Raw genomic sequence first — 19,691 nt, forward strand, 5'->3', positions numbered from 1 at the left:
CCACTACAAGGTCATTAATAAAAATATTAAAAAGAAGTGGCCCCAATACTGACCCCTGTGGCACTCCACTGGTAACATCAACCCAATCTGAGAATGTGCCATTAATGACCACCCTCTGTTTTCTATCACTAAGCCAATTACTTACCCAGATACACAGATTTTCTCCTATTCCCAGCAGTCTCATTTTATATACCAACCTTTTATGTGGCACGGTGTCAAATGCCTTTGAGAAGTCCAGATATACAACATCCACAGCGTCCCCCAGATCCAGTCTTGAACTTACCTCCTCGTAGAAACCAATCAGATTAGTCTGACAGGACCGATCTCTCATAAACCCATGCTGACGCTGGGTTATAAGGTTGTGCACAGTGAGATACTCCAGGATAGCATCTCTAATAAACCCCTCAAATATTTTCCCCACCACAGCAGTTAGACTTACGGGTCTGTAGTTTCCAGGATCGCTATTTGATCCTTTTTTGTATATTGGTACCACATTTGCTATGCGCCATTCCTGTGGGACATAACCAGTCCTCAGTGAATCTTCAAATATTAAAAATAACGGTCTGTCTATCACCGTACATAATTCATGCAGAACCCGGGGGTGTATGCCATCTGGCCCCGGTGATTTATCTATCTTAGTGGTTGCGAGGCGGCGCCGTACCTCTTCCTGGGTTAAACTGTTGACATTATAAAAAGAATTAACATTATTCCTCATTGTGTCTTCCACCAGGGGATTTTCCTGGGTAAAGACAGTTGAGAAGGCGACATTCAGTAGATTGGCCCTTTCCTCATCTCCTTCCACCATGACCCCCATGTTATTTCTAAGGGACCCACACTCTCTGTTTTTAGTTTCTTATCATTTATATACTTGAAAAATAATTTGGGATTATTTTTGCTCTCCCTGGCAATATTTCTCTCAGTCTCTATTTTTGCGGCCTTTATCTGCTTTTTACAGGATTTATTTTTCTCTCTATAATCCTGTAATGCCTCATCACTACCTTCACGTTTTAGCACCTTAAACGCTTTATCTTTCTCGCTTATTGCTTTCCTTACAAGACTAGTTAGCCACATAGGCTTTTTCTTGTTCCTTTTATGCTTTTTACCATAAGGTATGTGTTTCTCACAGGACTTTTTCAGAATATATGAGAAAAAGTCCCATTTTTGGGGGGGGGGCTTTTGTCTTTGAGAGCATTATCCCAGTCTATGCCTTTAAGGTCTTCCCTTAGTTGCTGAAAATTTGCCCTCCTGAAGTTTAGAGTGTTGGTTGCCCCTTCACTAACGCTCTTAGTAAAGCGTAATACAAATTCAATGATATTATGATCACTATTCCCCAGGTTCCCCCCAACCTGTAGTTTTGATATCCTATCAGGTCTGTTGGTAAGGATAAGGTCCAGCAGTGCCCCCCCTCTTGTTGGCTCCAGGACTAGTTGCGACAGGTAATTGTCTTTTGTTGTTGACAAGAACCTGCTACCTTTGAAGGACCTGCAGGTTTCTGCCCCCCAGTCAATATCTGGGTAATTGAAGTCCCCCATGATAAGTACTTCACCAAGCTTTGAAGCCGCATCCATTTCACTTATCAGCATTTCCTCTGCTGCCTCCATTATATTTGGAGCCTTATAACAAACCCCTAGTAATATTTTATTTTTATTTTTCCCTCCTCTTATCTCCACCCATAGGGACTCCACATTTGCGTTACTGATGTCATCTCGCAGGACGGGCTTGAGGCAAGAATTCACATATAAACAAACCCCTCCCCCTTGTCTATTTATACGATCCTTTCTAAAAAGACTATAACCATCTATAGTAACAGCCAGTCATAGCTACTGTCCAGCCATGTCTCGCTGATACCCACTATATCATATTTCCGTTCCAACATCAAGAGTTCCAGTTCCTCCATTGTGTTTGTGAGGCTTCTGGCATTTGTGTACATGCACTTTATATGGTTTTCCCTGTCCGTATTCCTTTTGTTCTTATTCCCCAATCTCATTCCAGCCCCCCTTCCTCCCCCATGGACTATGGCTCTTCCCAGCTCTCTATGTACACTGTCTATTTGCCCTGCACAAGTGTAGTTGCCCTCCCCCCAGGTCTCTAGTTTAAACACTCCTCCAACCTTCTAGCCATTTTTTCCCCTAAAACAGCGGCCCCCTCCCCATTGAGGTGCAGCCCATCCCTACTGTAGAGCCTGTAGCCCACAGAAAAGTCAGCCCAGTTCTCCATGAACCCAAACCCCTCCTTCCTACACCAACTTTTGAGCCACTTATTTACCTCCTTGATCTCCCGCTGCCTTTCTGGTGTGGCACGTGGTACAGGCAGTATTTCGGAGAAAATTACCTTTGAGGTCCTTGCCCTGAGCTTATGGCCTAACTCTCTGAAATCATTTTTAGGGACCTTCCACCTACCTGTTACTTTGTCATTAGTGCCAATGTGGACCATGACCGCTGGTTCCTCACCAGACCCTCCCAGTAATCCGTCAACCCGATCCGCAACATGCCGAACCCGAGCACCCGGCTTATACTCGGGTCAGTAGGTTTGTACTCGGGCTGTATACTACAGGGGGCAGGCTGGGCTGGCTGGCTGTATACTACAGGGGGCTGGCTATATACTACAGGGGACAGGTTATATACTACAGGGTGCTGGCTGGCTGTATACTACATGGGGCAGGCTGGGCTGGCTGGCTATATACTACAGGGGGCTGGCTATATACTACAGGGGACAGGCTATATACTACAGGGTGCTGGCTGGCTGTATACTACAGGATTCAGGCTGGGCTGGCTGTATACTACATGGGGCAGGCTGTATACTACCGGGGGCTGGGCTGGCTGTATACAACAGGGGGCTGCCAGGCTGTATACTACTGGGAGCTGGCAGGCTGTATACTACATGGGGCTGCCAGGCTGTATACTACAGGGGGCTGCCAGACTGTATACTACAGGGGGCTGCCAGGCTGTATACTACTGGGGGCTGCCAGGCTTTATACTCCTGGGGGCTGCTAGGCTGTATACTACTGGGGACTGGTTGGCTATATACTACTGGGGGCTGGCTGTATACTACTGGGGGCTGGTTGGCTATATACTACTGGGGGTTGGCTATATACTACTGGAAGCTGTCTGTCTGTATACTACAGGGGCTGGCTGGCTATATAATGGGGTGGGGGCTGTGACCAATGCATTTCGGACCCCCGGCTTATACTCGGGGCAATAGGTTTTCCCAGTTTTTGGTGGTAAAATTAGGGGTCTTGGCTTATACTCGAGTGTATATACTACTGGGGGCTGGTTGGCTATATACTACTGGGGTCTGGGCTGGCTGTATACTACAGGGGGGAGGCTGGCTGTATACTACAGGGGGCAGGCTGGCTGTATACTACATGGGGCTGGCTGGCTGTATACTACATGGGGCTGGCTGTGTACTATATGGGGCTGGCTGGCTGTATACCACAGGGGGCTGGCTTGCTGTATACTAAAGGGGGCAGGCTGGGCTGGCTGTATACTACATGGGGCTGGCTGTATACTACGTGGAGCTGGCTGGCTGTATAATACAGGGGGCAGGCTGGGCTGGCTATATAATACAGGGGGCAGGCTGGGCTGGCTGTATACTACAGGGGGCTTGCTGGGCTGTATACTACAGGGGGGTGCCAAGCTGTATACTACTGGGAGCTGGCAGGCTATATACTACTGGAGGCTGCTAGGCTGTAGACTACTGGGGGCTGTCTGTATACTAAAGGGGCTGGCTGGCTATATACTGGGGGCTGCGACCAATGCATTTCGGACCCTCGGCTTATACTACTGGGGGCTGTTTGGCTGTATACTACTGGGGGTTGGCTATATACTACTGGGGGCTGTCTTTCTGTATACGACAGGGGCTGGCTGGCTATATACTGGGGGGGGGGGCTGTGACCAATGCATTTCGGACCCTCGGGTTATACTTGGGTCAATAGGTTTTCCCAGTTTTTGGTGGTAAAATTAGGGCTCTTGGCTTATACTCGAGTATATATACTACTGGGGGCTGGTTGGCTATATATTACTGGGGGCTGGCTGTATACTACAGGGGGCTGGCTGACTGTATACTACATGGGGATGGCTGGCTGTATACTACAGGGGGCTGGCTGTATACTATATGGGGCTCGCTGGCTGTATACTACAGGGGGCTGCCAGGCTATATACTACTGGGGGCTGCTAGGCTGTATACTACTGTGGGCTGGTTGGCTATATACTACTCGGGGCTGGTTGGCAATATACTACTGGGGGTTGGCTATATACTACTGGGGGCTGTCTGTCTGTATACTACAGGGGCTGGCTGGCTATATACTGGGGGGGGGGCTTTGACCAATGCATTTCGGACCCTCGGCTTATACTCGGGTCAGTAGGTTTGTACTCGGGCTGTATACTACAGGGGGCAGGCTGGGCTGGCTGGCTGTATACTACAGGGGGCTGGCTATATACTACAGGGGACAGGTTATATACTACAGGGTGCTGGCTGGCTGTATACTACATGGGGCAGGCTGGGCTGGCTGGCTATATACTACAGGGGGCTGGCTATATACTACAGGGGACAGGCTATATACTACAGGGTGCTGGCTGGCTGTATACTACAGGATTCAGGCTGGGCTGGCTGTATACTACATGGGGCAGGCTGTATACTACCGGGGGCTGGGCTGGCTGTATACAACAGGGGGCTGCCAGGCTGTATACTACTGGGAGCTGGCAGGCTGTATACTACATGGGGCTGCCAGGCTGTATACTACAGGGGGCTGCCAGACTGTATACTACAGGGGGCTGCCAGGCTGTATACTACTGGGGGCTGCCAGGCTTTATACTCCTGGGGGCTGCTAGGCTGTATACTACTGGGGACTGGTTGGCTATATACTACTGGGGGCTGGCTGTATACTACTGGGGGCTGGTTGGCTATATACTACTGGGGGTTGGCTATATACTACTGGAAGCTGTCTGTCTGTATACTACAGGGGCTGGCTGGCTATATAATGGGGTGGGGGCTGTGACCAATGCATTTCGGACCCCCGGCTTATACTCGGGGCAATAGGTTTTCCCAGTTTTTGGTGGTAAAATTAGGGGTCTTGGCTTATACTCGAGTGTATATACTACTGGGGGCTGGTTGGCTATATACTACTGGGGTCTGGGCTGGCTGTATACTACAGGGGGGAGGCTGGCTGTATACTACAGGGGGCAGGCTGACTGTATACTACATGGGGCTGGCTGGCTGTATACTACATGGGGCTGGCTGTGCACTATATGGGGCTGGCTGGCTGTATACCACAGGGGGCTGGCTTGCTGTATACTAAAGGGGGCAGGCTGGGCTGGCTGTATACTACATGGGGCTGGCTGTATACTACGTGGAGCTGGCTGGCTGTATAATACAGGGGGCAGGCTGGGCTGGCTATATAATACAGGGGGCAGGCTGGGCTGGCTGTATACTACAGGGGGCTTGCTGGGCTGTATACTACAGGGGGGTGCCAAGCTGTATACTACTGGGAGCTGGCAGGCTATATACTACTGGAGGCTGCTAGGCTGTAGACTACTGGGGGCTGTCTGTATACTAAAGGGGCTGGCTGGCTATATACTGGGGGCTGCGACCAATGCATTTCGGACCCTCGGCTTATACTACTGGGGGCTGTTTGGCTGTATACTACTGGGGGTTGGCTATATACTACTGGGGGCTGTCTTTCTGTATACGACAGGGGCTGGCTGGCTATATACTGGGGGGGGGGGGCTGTGACCAATGCATTTCGGACCCTCGGGTTATACTTGGGTCAATAGGTTTTCCCAGTTTTTGGTGGTAAAATTAGGGCTCTTGGCTTATACTCGAGTATATATACTACTGGGGGCTGGTTGGCTATATATTACTGGGGGCTGGCTGTATACTACAGGGGGCAGGCTGGCTGTATACTACAGGGGGCTGGCTGACTGTATACTACATGGGGATGGCTGGCTGTATACTACAGGGGGCTGGCTGTATACTATATGGGGCTCGCTGGCTGTATACTACAGGGGGCTGCCAGGCTATATACTACTGGGGGCTGCTAGGCTGTATACTACTGTGGGCTGGTTGGCTATATACTACTCGGGGCTGGTTGGCAATATACTACTGGGGGTTGGCTATATACTACTGGGGGCTGTCTGTCTGTATACTACAGGGGCTGGCTGGCTATATACTGGGGGGGGGGCTTTGACCAATGCATTTCGGACCCTCGGCTTATACTCGGGTCAGTAGGTTTGTACTCGGGCTGTATACTACAGGGGGCAGGCTGGGCTGGCTGGCTGTATACTACAGGGGGCTGGCTATATACTACAGGGGACAGGTTATATACTACAGGGTGCTGGCTGGCTGTATACTACATGGGGCAGGCTGGGCTGGCTGGCTATATACTACAGGGGGCTGGCTATATACTACAGGGGACAGGCTATATACTACAGGGTGCTGGCTGGCTGTATACTACAGGATTCAGGCTGGGCTGGCTGTATACTACATGGGGCAGGCTGTATACTACCGGGGGCTGGGCTGGCTGTATACAACAGGGGGCTGCCAGGCTGTATACTACTGGGAGCTGGCAGGCTGTATACTACATGGGGCTGCCAGGCTGTATACTACAGGGGGCTGCCAGACTGTATACTACAGGGGGCTGCCAGGCTGTATACTACTGGGGGCTGCCAGGCTTTATACTCCTGGGGGCTGCTAGGCTGTATACTACTGGGGACTGGTTGGCTATATACTACTGGGGGCTGGCTGTATACTACTGGGGGCTGGTTGGCTATATACTACTGGGGGTTGGCTATATACTACTGGAAGCTGTCTGTCTGTATACTACAGGGGCTGGCTGGCTATATAATGGGGTGGGGGCTGTGACCAATGCATTTCGGACCCCCGGCTTATACTCGGGGCAATAGGTTTTCCCAGTTTTTGGTGGTAAAATTAGGGGTCTTGGCTTATACTCGAGTGTATATACTACTGGGGGCTGGTTGGCTATATACTACTGGGGTCTGGGCTGGCTGTATACTACAGGGGGGAGGCTGGCTGTATACTACAGGGGGCAGGCTGGCTGTATACTACATGGGGCTGGCTGGCTGTATACTACATGGGGCTGGCTGTGTACTATATGGGGCTGGCTGGCTGTATACCACAGGGGGCTGGCTTGCTGTATACTAAAGGGGGCAGGCTGGGCTGGCTGTATACTACATGGGGCTGGCTGTATACTACGTGGAGCTGGCTGGCTGTATAATACAGGGGGCAGGCTGGGCTGGCTATATAATACAGGGGGCAGGCTGGGCTGGCTGTATACTACAGGGGGCTTGCTGGGCTGTATACTACAGGGGGGTGCCAAGCTGTATACTACTGGGAGCTGGCAGGCTATATACTACTGGAGGCTGCTAGGCTGTAGACTACTGGGGGCTGTCTGTATACTAAAGGGGCTGGCTGGCTATATACTGGGGGCTGCGACCAATGCATTTCGGACCCTCGGCTTATACTACTGGGGGCTGTTTGGCTGTATACTACTGGGGGTTGGCTATATACTACTGGGGGCTGTCTTTCTGTATACGACAGGGGCTGGCTGGCTATATACTGGGGGGGGGGGGCTGTGACCAATGCATTTCGGACCCTCGGGTTATACTTGGGTCAATAGGTTTTCCCAGTTTTTGGTGGTAAAATTAGGGCTCTTGGCTTATACTCGAGTATATATACTACTGGGGGCTGGTTGGCTATATATTACTGGGGGCTGGCTGTATACTACAGGGGGCAGGCTGGCTGTATACTACAGGGGGCTGGCTGACTGTATACTACATGGGGATGGCTGGCTGTATACTACAGGGGGCTGGCTGTATACTATATGGGGCTCGCTGGCTGTATACTACAGGGGGCTGCCAGGCTGTATACTACATGGGGCTGGCTGGCTGTATACTACAGGGGGCAGGCTGGGCTGGCTGTATACTACATGGGGCTGGCTGTATACTACATGGGACTGGCTGTATACTACATGGGGCTGGCTGTATACTACATGGGGCTGGCTGGCTGTATACTACAGGGGGCGGGCTGGCTGGCTGTATACTACAGGGGGCAGGCTGGGCTGGCTGTATAATACAGGGGGCAGGCTGGGCTGGCTGTATAATACAGGGGGCAGGCTGGGCTGGCTGTATAATACAGGGGGCAGGCTGGGCTGGCTGTATAATACAGGGGGCAGGCTGGGTTGGCTGTATAGTACAGGGGGCAGGCTGGGCTGTATAATACTGGGGGGACTGGCAGACTATATACTAGAGGGACTGGCAGGCTATGTACTACAGGGGGTTGCCAGGCTGTATACTACAGTGGGCTGCCAGGCTGTATACTACAGGGGGCTGCCAGGCTGTATACTACTGGGGGCTGCAAGGCTGTATACTACAGGGGGCTGGGAGGCTATATACTGCAGGGGGCTGCCAGGCTGTATACTGCAGGGGGCTGCCAGGCTGTATACTGCAGGGGGCTGCCAGGCAGTATACTACAGGGGACTGTCAGGCTGTATACCACAGGGGGCTGGTAGGCTATATACTACTGGGAGCTGGCTGGCTATATACTACTGGGGGCCGGCAGGCTGTGTACTATAAGGGGTTGCCAGGCTGTATAATACAGGGGGCTGCCTGGCTATATACTACTGGGGGCTTCCCAGCTATATACTACAGGGGGCTGCCAGGCTGTATACTACTGGGGACTGGTTGGCTATATGCTACTGGGGGTGGCTGTATACTACTGGGGGCTGGCTATATACTGAGGGTTGGGCTGTGACCAATGCATTTTGCACCCTCGGCTTATACTCTGGGCAATAGGTTTTCCCAGTTGGTGGTAAAAGTAGGGGTCTCGGCTTATACTTGAGTATATATACTACAGGGGGCTGGTTGGCTGTATACTACATGGGGCTGGCTGGCTGTATACTACATGGGCCTGGCTGGCTGTATACTACATGGGGTTGGCTGGGCTGTATACTACAGGGGGCAGGCTGGGCTGTATACTACAGGGGGTAGGCTGGGCTGTATACTACAGGGGGCAGGCTGGGCTGTATACTACAGGGGGCAGGCTGGGCTGTATACTACAGGGGGCAGGCTGGGCTGTATACTACAGGGGGCAGGCTGGGCTGTATACTACAGGGGGCAGGCTGGGCTGTATACTACAGGGGGCAGGCTGGGCTGTATACTACAGGGGGCAGGCTGGGCTGTATACTACCGGGGGCAGGATGTATACTACAGGGGGCAAGCTGTATACTACAAGGGCTGGCTATATACTACAGGGGGCTGGTGGCTGCATACTACAGGGGGCAGGCTGGGCTGTAGACTACAGGGGGCTGGTGGCTGTATATTACAGGGGGATGGCTGGCTGTATACTACAGGGGGCAGGCTGGGCTGTATTCTACATGGGCTGGCTATATACTACAGGGGGCTGGTGGCTGTATACTACAGGGGCTGGCTGGCTATATACTGGGGGCGTCTGTGACCAATGCATTTCGCACCCCCGGATTATACTCGGGTCAATAGGTTTTCCCAGTTTTTTGGTGGTAAAATTAGGGGTCTCGGCTTATACTCGAGTATATTTGGTAATAGAAAAGTGTTCAGCACATCCCCCCCCCCCCCCCTGCACACAATATAAAAAATTCTCTCACATGATGGTTACACTTTATATGTCATTGGACAGTGTGCAGGGGACTGCCAGGCTGTATACTGCAGGGGGCTGCCAGGCTGTATACTGCAGGGGGCTGCCAGGCTGTATACCGCAGGGGCGCTGCCAGGCTGTATACTACAGGGGGCTGCCAGGCTGTATACTACAGGGGGCTGGCAGGCTATATACTACTGGGGGCTGCCAGGCTGTATACTACTGGGGGGCAGGCTGGCTATATACTACTGGGGGCTGGCTATATACTGGAGGGTGGGCTGTGACCAATGCATTTCGCACCCTTGTCTTATACTCCGGTCAATAGGTTTTCCCAGTTGTTGGTGGTAAAATTAGGGGTCTCGGCTCATACTCGAGTATATATACTACAGGAGGCTGGCTGTATACTACATGGGGCAGGCTGGCTGTATACTACATGGGGCTTCCTGTATACTACATGGGGCATGCTGGCTGTATACTACATTGGGCTGGCTGTTTGTATACTATATGGGGCTGGCTGGCTGTATACTACATGGGGCTGGCTGTATACTACATGGGGCTGACTGGGCTGTATTCTACAGGGGGCTGGCTGGCTGTATATTACTGGGGCTGGCTGGCTGTATACTACATGGGGCTGGCTGTATACTACATGGGGCTGACTGGGCTGTATTCTACAGGGGGCTGGCTGGCTGTATATTACTGGGGCTGGCTGGCTGTATACTACATGGGGCTGGCTATATACTACATGGGGCTGGCTGGGCTGTATTCTACAGGGGGCAGGCTGATTGTATACTACAGGGGGCTGGCAGGCTGTTTACTACAGGGGGCTGGCAGGCTATATACTACAGGGGCAGGCTATATACTACAGGGGCTGGCTATATACTACAGGGGGCTGGCAGGCTATATACTACAGGAGGCTGGCTGGCTGTTTACTACAGGGGGCTGGCAGGCTATACACTACAGGGGCAGGCTATATACTACAGGGGGCTGGCAGGCTATATACTACAGGAGGCTGGCTGGCTGTTTACTACAGGGGGCTGGTGGCTGTATACTACATGGGGCTGGCTGGGCTGTATTCTACAGGGGGCAGGCTGATTGTATACTACAGGGGGCTGGCTGGCTGTTTACTACAGGGGGCTGGCAGGCTATATACTACAGGGGCAGGCTATATACTACAGGGGCTGGCAGGCTATATACTACAGGGGCAGGCTATATACTACAGGGGCTGGCTATATACTACAGGGGGCTGGTGGCTGTATACTACAGGGGGCAGGCTGGGCTGTGTACTACAGGGGGCAGGCAGGGCTGGCTGTATACTAGTATAAAAAATTCTCTCACATGATGGTTACACTTTATGGGTCATTGAACAGTGTGGAGGGGAAGCGAATACGGTGAGGTACCCGGATAGTGACGGTCCTTCCTTCTGCTGTTTATGCTATGTGATACATATATATATATATATAATGTCATAGATTAACCCTTTGTGTTGCAGACACGGCGGCGGTGGCGGTCATGGGGTTGACCTGTGTGCTTGAGATGGAAGATGTGCCCTCAGATACTTTTTCACTTGTGAAGAGCAGCGTGGGCGCCCTGGTGGACATGATCCTGGAATCGCAGAACGAGGGGCTTCTGGGTAATATCTACAGCACCGGAGAGGCTGCGCAGGTACCGAGACACGGGGGGATTATTAACCCTATATATGATAACCTCATAGAAAGTTGCAAACATGTTCTGTAGTAGCATCAGCAGAACATTGCAACTGAACAAACACTTGATGAAGCCGCGGGGCTCCTGCGTCCTTAGCCTCCTCCTATTGATAGTAAGGAGCCATATGGGTCCCCTGACATTTACAGGCTCTGGTCCTAGAATACAAAAGTCCTTACGCCGCTTCCAGGTCAACAGTCCCAGGCGTCTTACATAGTCCCTGGTGGCCCCGGGCTCTGGAATAATAGACTGGATGCTACTGCCACTGTCCCCCCTGCAGTGTAATGGCGTAAAGGGCTTCTAATGAGCAGCTCAGCAGGTCCCACATCAGCAGGTCCCACATCACCAGGTCCCACATCAGCAGGTCCCACATCACCAGGTCCCACATCAGCAGGTCCCACATCAGCAGGTCCCACATCACCAGGTCCCACATCAGCAGGTCCCACATCACCAGGTCCCACATCAGCAGGTCCCACATCAGCAGGTCCCACATCACCAGGTCCACATCAGCAGGTCCCACATCACCAGGTCCCACATCACCAGGTCCCACATCAGCAGGTCCCACATCAGCAGGTCCCACATCACCAGGTCCACATCAGCAGGTCCCACATCAGCAGGTCCCACATCAGCCGGTCCCACGTCACCAGGTCCCACATCATCAGGTCCCACATCAGCCGGTCCCTCGTCACCAGGTCCCACGTCAGCAGGTCCCACGTCAGCAGGTCCCATGTCACCAGGTCCCACGTCACCAGGTCCCACATCAGCAGGTCCCAAATCAGCAGGTCCAACATCAGCAGGTCCCAAATCAGCAGGTCCAACATCAGCAGGTCCCACATCAGCAGGTCCCACATCACCAGGTCCCACATCACCAGGTCCCACATCACCAGGTCCCAAATCAGCAGGGTAATACAGGGCAGTAACAAATACCGGGGGCAGTCAAACACCAATACAACTTAACACTAAACACAACTTTACATCTGCAAGAGACTGAGCCCTCGGTATGGAGAGTCGACTACCATACGGCTGTAACTTGGGTTTGGCCTAAGTCTGATCCTTATTTTTTCCAGAGCCCCTTATTGCTGTAGCTTCACAGGCTGTTAGGTTGTCTAGGGGCTCCCTTAGCACTTCCCCCTTCCCTCTGCCTAATCTCACTGAGGAAGTGTCAACACGCAATGGGGGGGGGGGGGGGGGAGGAGGGTGCTGCACAGTGTAATAGCCTTTGAAGATGCAGCCTGGATGGGCTCTTCCAATTCCCCCCAGAGCCTTTCAGGCTCATTAGCATAAAGTTGATGGAAGGAAGTAATGAGGCCATGAATAACAGATATAAGGAGGTGCCACAGTCCCGGTGCCCGGATCTCTCAGTGATGTCCCTGGTTTATCAGGATGGATTCTGGTGGGAGATTTCCTTTTAATAAAATTGTAATGTACTAAAAATCCTGAGCCTTTTTTATCCTTCATGATTTGATTTTTGGGGGTAGAAATATGTAGAATTTCTCATATTAACCGTTGTAGGCCCTGACCGCTGCAAGGACGCACTACTCCCCGGAACGCTGGAACTGCTCCCGGACACTGAGGACGCTCATGGATCTGATACCGGAAAAGAAGTTCTCCCGGCCCATCGCTGCCGCCCAGCTGCTGCCATTCCTGTGGGGCACAAGTTACCTGTCCGTGAAAAACATCTTAAATCCAAGTAATAATCGTAAGTGCGTTTCCTACAACCCAATGTCTCCACAATCTATAGAGAAACGTTGTCCAATCCCAACAACTCGTGGGTCCAGTGGACCATCTGCAGGCAGCGGCGGCTTCTGTTACTCCACATGTGACCACTAGGGACACCAATTAGTAACAGCACAAAGTCAATACATTGGGGCTCATTTACTTACCCGGTCCAGTCCCGATCCCACGGCGCTTTGTCCGACGAGGATTCAGGTTCTGCCGGGTTTCACTAAGGTCGTGCGCCCGATATCCTGCAGGTGTCGCTGCTGCGCCGAGGTCTGCCGGAGTTCACCTGCTTCTTCCCAGTGCATGTAAGTGCGTGATCTTGCAACACAAATCGCTTTTTAAATTCCGCGGTTTCTCTGAATCCGTCAGTTTGCCCGACGTCCACGCCCCCGATTTATGTTGCGTGAAAGCCAACGCCGATGCGCCAAAATCCGATCGCGTGCACCAAAATCCCAGGGCAATTAGGCACAAATCGGAAATATTCAGGAAACCCGACAAAAGTGCAGCGTTCGGATCCTTAGTAAATGAGCCCCAATGTCATCACAGTCTCCTATTACTTGTATTGGGATATATTGTCAGAGGGACTTCGGTTTAGCAGCAATCAGAGGTTTTACCTTGGTCTCCAGGCCATGCTTTCTGGTTGCTGTAGGACCTGTAGTGATGTCACAAGCAGGAGACTCATCACATGCTTCAGATCGGCCAGTGACGGGTTCCTATAGAGCTCTAATACCTGACTGACACCTTCTTTTAGCTAAAAATTGTTTCCCTTACATCCACAGAAATCAGCTTTTATCTTATATTATCTGACATCAGTGGGGGCGTGTCCTGCTCATCTGGCCCCTCCCATCTAATCCTCCCCATGCCTTATGCCTCCTTACTGGCGACAGTTCATGTCATGTGACCAGAGTGACATCATCTCAGGTCCTTTAGCCTCTAAACAATAGCAAACTGTACCCTATGTATGTATCTGACCCCATGAGGTCACAGCAGCCTCCATGGACTTCTACTCCTCCTCATCCTCCATGGAGGCTGCTGTGGTTTTATTTGATTAGATACATGGTGTACAGTTTACTTTTGTTAGAAGGATAAAGGACCTGCGATGATGTCACTCTGGTCACATGTCATGAATGTTACACAAGAGAACTGTAAAAAAATGGATATTTCCCCTCTGTACATAGAGCTTTATATGTCTGTAGTTGAATATTAGCAGACGGTCCCTAAGTACAAGGAGGCGGAGCAGGGATTGGAAGAGACACAGAGCTGTCAGTCACAATAATGGGGCGTGGTTGACTCCCAGCCTGAGAGAGAGATGAGTCACAGATACCAGAGATGAGTCAGGAAAGAGAATTTGCATATCAGAAAACGTCTGTAATTCGGACACAGTGAGGTGATATGGGGAGGACTTGTAAATCTGGTGACAGGTCCTCTGACAGTGCTGCCAGCTTTTGTAAGAGCTAAACAAGTCCAAGTACTATCGCCAACCCAAGGCTACCCAATAAGAAACTGTGGAAATGTATGAGCCAATAGGAAGGTCCTGAGCATAGGACTCATAAGACGACACCAGGTGGAAAGGGCACAAAATCTGTCCGTGCAAGGCTCAGTGCTGAGCTCATGGAAAGTTTAGATACAGGATTTCATACAATAAGACTTTGTGTCGGAGGAGGAGATGAAGCCTTATAAATGCACCAGGAGGCTCCAAATATTACAGCCCCGCATTCCCCGGATAACCCTGATATTACAGCCCCGCATTCCCCGGATAACCCTGATATTACAGCACCGCATTCCCCGGATAACCCTGATATTACAGCACCGCATTCCCCGGATAACCCTGATATTACAGCACCGCATTCCCCGGATAACCCTGATATTACAGCCCTGCATTCCCCGGATAACCCTTATATTACAGCCCCGCATTCCCCGGATAACCCTGATATTACAGCCCCGCATTCCCCGGATAACCCTGATATTACAGCACCGCATTCCCCGGATAACCCTGATATTACAGCCCCGCATTCCCCGGATAACCCTGATATTACAGCACCGCATTCCCCCGATAACCCTGATATTACAGCACCGCATTCCCCGGATAACCCTGATATTACAGCACCGCATTCCCCGGATAACCCTGATATTACAGCCCTGCATTCCCCGGATAACCCTGATATTACAGCCCCGCATTCCCCGGATAACCGTGATATTACAGCACCGCATTCCCCGGATAACCCTGATATTACAGCACCGCATTCCCCGGATAACCCTGATATTACAGCACCGCATTCCCCCGATAACCCTGATGTTACAGCACCGCATTCCCCGGATAACCCTGATATTACAGCACCGCATTCCCCGGATAACCCTGATATTACAGCCCCGCATTCCCCGGATAACCCTGATATTACAGCCCCGCATTCCCCGGATAACCCTGATATTACAGCACCGCATTCCCCGGATAACCCTGATGTTACAGCCCCGCATTCCCCGGATAACCCTGATATTACAGCACCGCATTCCCCGGATAACCCTGATATTACAGCACCGCATTCCCCGGATAACCCTGATATTACAGCCCTGCATTCCCCGGATAACCCTGATATTACAGCACCGCATTCCCCGGATAACCCTGATATTACAGCACCGCATTCCCCGGATAACCCTGATATTACAGCACCGCATTCCCCGGATAACCCTGATATTACAGCACCGCATTCCCCGGATAACCCTGATATTACAGCACCGCATTCCCCCGATAACCCTGATATTACAGCACCGCATTCCCCGGATAACCCTGATATTACAGCACCGCATTCCCCCGATAACCCTGATATTACAGCACCGCATTCCCCGGATAACCCTGATATTACAGCACCGCATTCCCCGGATAACCCTGATATTACAGCACCGCATTCCCCGGATAACCCTGATATTACAGCACCGCATTCCCCGGATAACCCTGATATTACAGCCCCGCATTCCCCGGATAACCCTGATGTTACAGCACCGCATTCCCCGGATAACCCTGATATTACAGCACCGCATTCCCCCGATAACCCTGATATTACAGCCCCGCATTCCCCGGATAACCCTGATATTACAGCACCGCATTCCCCGGATAACCCTGATATTACAGCCCCGCATTCCCCGGATAACCCTGATATTACAGCACCGCATTCCCCGGATAACCCTGATATTACAGCACCGCATTCCCCGGATAACCCTGATATTACAGCCCCGCATTCCCCGGATAACCCTGATATTACAGCACCGCATTCCCCCGATAACCCTGATATTACAGCACCACATTCCCCGGATAACCCTGATATTACAGCCCTGCATTCCCCGGATAACCCTGATATTACAGCCCCGCATTCCCCGGATAACCCTGATATTACAGCACCGCATTCCCCGGATAACCCTGATATTACAGCCCCGCATTCCCCGGATAACCCTGATATTACAGCACCGCATTCCCCGGATAACCCTGATATTACAGCCCCGCATTCCCCGGATAACCCTGATGTTACAGCACCGCATTCCCCGGATAACCCTGATATTACAGCCCCGCATTCCCCGGATAACCCTGATATTACAGCCCCGCATTCCCCGGATAACCCTGATGTTACAGCACCTCATTCCCCGGATAACCCTGATATTACAGCACCGCATTCCCCGGATAACCCTGATATTACAGCACCGCATTCCCCGGATAACCCTGATATTACAGCACCGCATTCCCCGGATAACCCTGATATTACAGCACCGCATTCCCCGGATAACCCTGATATTACAGCACCGCATTCCCCGGATAACCCTGATATTACAGCACCGCATTCCCCGGATAACCCTGATATTACAGCACCGCATTCCCCGGATAACCCTGATATTACAGCACCGCATTCCCCGGATAACCGTGATATTACAGCACCGCATTCCCCGGATAACCCTGATATTACAGCCCCGCATTCCCCGGATAACTCTGATATTACAGCCCCGCATTCCCCCGATAACCCTGATATTACAGCCCCGCATTCCCCGGATAACTCTGATATTACAGCCCCGCATTCCCCGGATAACCCTGATATTACAGCACCGCATTCCCCGGATAACCGTGATATTACAGCACCGCATTCCCCGGATAACCCTGATATTACAGCACCGCATTCCCCGGATAACCCTGATATTACAGCACCGCATTCCCCGGATAACCCTGATATTACAGCACCGCATTCCCCGGATAACCCTGATATTACAGCACCGCATTCCCCCGATAACCCTGATATTACAGCACCGCATTCCCCGGATAACCCTGATATTACAGCACCGCATTCCCCGGATAACCCTGATATTACAGCACCGCATTCCCCGGATAACCCTGATATTACAGCCCCGCATTCCCCGGATAACCCTTATATTACAGCCCCGCATTCCTCGGATAACCCTGATATTACAGCCCCGCATTCCCCGGATAACCCTGATATTACAACAAGCGGCATTAAGATTCATGAAGAGGTGGAAGAACGGACATTGCACAATCGCTGTAAATACGGCGCAGGCCCACCCCACCCCCGGCATTTATTGTCTTTGGGGTTTAATTTAAGGTTATTGCTCCATCAAACATCTCCACATGTCCCTGTGTCACAATAAGCGCGGCCATTGCGCCAGTCATTGCCCCACAGCTGATGATTCTTGCCGTCTATGGTACAACTTACCCCACAGGTTCTGTACAAGGGCAGGAGCCTGCAAAATGTTTAGATGTCTCCAATTTGGGATAATAAAACACCCACAGAACCTTATGGACCGGTGGCTTCGTGTCTCAATTTGCCTTTTCCACGTCCCTCCAGAGCCGCAATGAAGAAATTCCGCCGGGATTTTGGCGCACGCGCCGGCTTTCACGCGGCAGCAATCGGGGGCGTGGCCATCAGAAAACCCGACGGATTCGGAAAAAAACGCAGAATTTAAAAACCGAATTGTGTTGCAAAATCTCACTCACATGCACCGGGGATAGGTTGGTGAACTCCGGTGGACTTCGGTGCAGCAACGACACCTGGTGGACATCGGGCGCACGACCTTAGTGAATCACCAGAAGACCTGAATCCTTGTCGGAGAACGCGCCGCTGGATCGCGACTGGACCGGGTAAGTCAATGTGCCCCATTGTGCTCACTGCGCAGTTGGCTTCATTGCATAATTGCTGTAACTAGGGCGCATGCGCAGTGAAGCCACAATGTAGAACGATTACACAGGTGCAAGGAGCGGGTCCAGGTAAGTATAGCGGTTTTTGATTTTACTGGCAGCCACGGAGGGACTTAATAAAGGGCAATAAAGTCCATAAGGTCATGTGGGGGCTTTAGTGTCCAAAATCACCATGAAAGGTCCTCTCTAAATAGAAGCTCAGCTCCAGTTCTGGAGGCTACAAAGACGAAAGAGCTTCACTTCCTGCTCAGTTTCCTGCTCTTACCCCGCGCGCTGGATGCAGCACAGGACAGGAGGAGCGCAGTCATTCTGGATCTCACATTTTTGTGGTTGCTCAGTACAAGACAACTAAGACGCAACTGCTGCTCATTGATCATTCGGTAGTAACTATTATGTAGATTCTGGGACACCTTCAATTTTCTTTCTAGCCCAAATAATTGCAGAGGTATCCATCTCATTATCCGAACATTGCATACCTCCCAACATTTGTGAAAGGGAAAGAGGGACAAAATGGCGGCCCTAAGCCACAAACTGTGTACACTGTGACACAGATGTAATGCCTTGGTATATAGAGAGGGATCTTCTCAGAGGTTATTGTAATTATTGAGACTATTATTATTATTATTATTATTATTATTATTATTATTATTATTGAAATGATTATTATTATTTTTACTATTATTAATAATCGTCTCCATAATAATAAAAATAATAAAATTTATAATAATAATAATAGTCTCAATAATTACAATAATAACCCCTGAGAAGATCCCTCTCTATATATCAGGGCATTCAGTCTGTGTCACAGTGTAACAGTTGCAGATAACACTTCTTAGTTACCAGAAATCCTCAGCTCTGTATCACTGGGCTTATAGCTCAGTTAGTTAAGGCTTCTGTCTGCAGTGCAGAGGGTCCCAGGTGCAAATCTCAGCCTGGGCAAAACTTTATTTAATTTAATGAAATACTGAGCTTGTGTCTGGGGAAGCCCTGGAGACCATATATGGACAGATGGAGATCTGAGCCTAATGACGTGGTCCCTGCTCTCCGCTAAGCCGACACTTCTCTGAGAAGGATTCCCTGCCCGATGTCTGCTCTGGGGAACCCTAGGAGATGCAGTGACCATATATGGATAGAGATCTGAAGCTGATGACGTGGTCCCTGCTCTCCGCTAACCCGACACATCTCTGAAAAGGATTCCCTGCCCGATGTCTGCTCTGTGGAACCCTAGGAGATGTAGTGACCATATATGGATAGAGATCTGAGCCTGATGACGTGGTCCCTGCTCTCCGCTAACCTGACACTTCTCTGAAAAGGATTCCCTGCCCGATGTCTGCTCTGGGGAACCCTAAGATATGCAGTGACCATATATGGATAGAGATCTGAGCCTGATGACGTGGTCCCTGCTCTCCGCTAACCCGACACTTCTCTGAAAAGGATTCTCTGCCCGATGTCTGCT

General features: G+C 51.1%; 1 protein-coding gene across 1 annotated transcript in view; it reads left to right on the forward strand.

Moving 5' to 3' along the window:
• LOC140106313 (cobalamin binding intrinsic factor-like) overlaps positions 1-19,691 on the forward strand; it is a 54,946-nt gene that overhangs the window by 23,247 nt on the left and 12,008 nt on the right. Inside the window, exons 5-6 of the mRNA XM_072130701.1 lie at positions 11,114-11,286; positions 12,838-13,024. Of these exons, the coding sequence (XP_071986802.1) occupies positions 11,114-11,286; positions 12,838-13,024 (360 nt within the window). The remainder of the gene's footprint in view (positions 1-11,113; positions 11,287-12,837; positions 13,025-19,691) is intronic.

This window comes from Engystomops pustulosus, chromosome 11 (genome assembly GCF_040894005.1).
Source record: "Engystomops pustulosus chromosome 11, aEngPut4.maternal, whole genome shotgun sequence".
Classification (NCBI taxonomy): domain Eukaryota; kingdom Metazoa; phylum Chordata; class Amphibia; order Anura; family Leptodactylidae; genus Engystomops; species Engystomops pustulosus.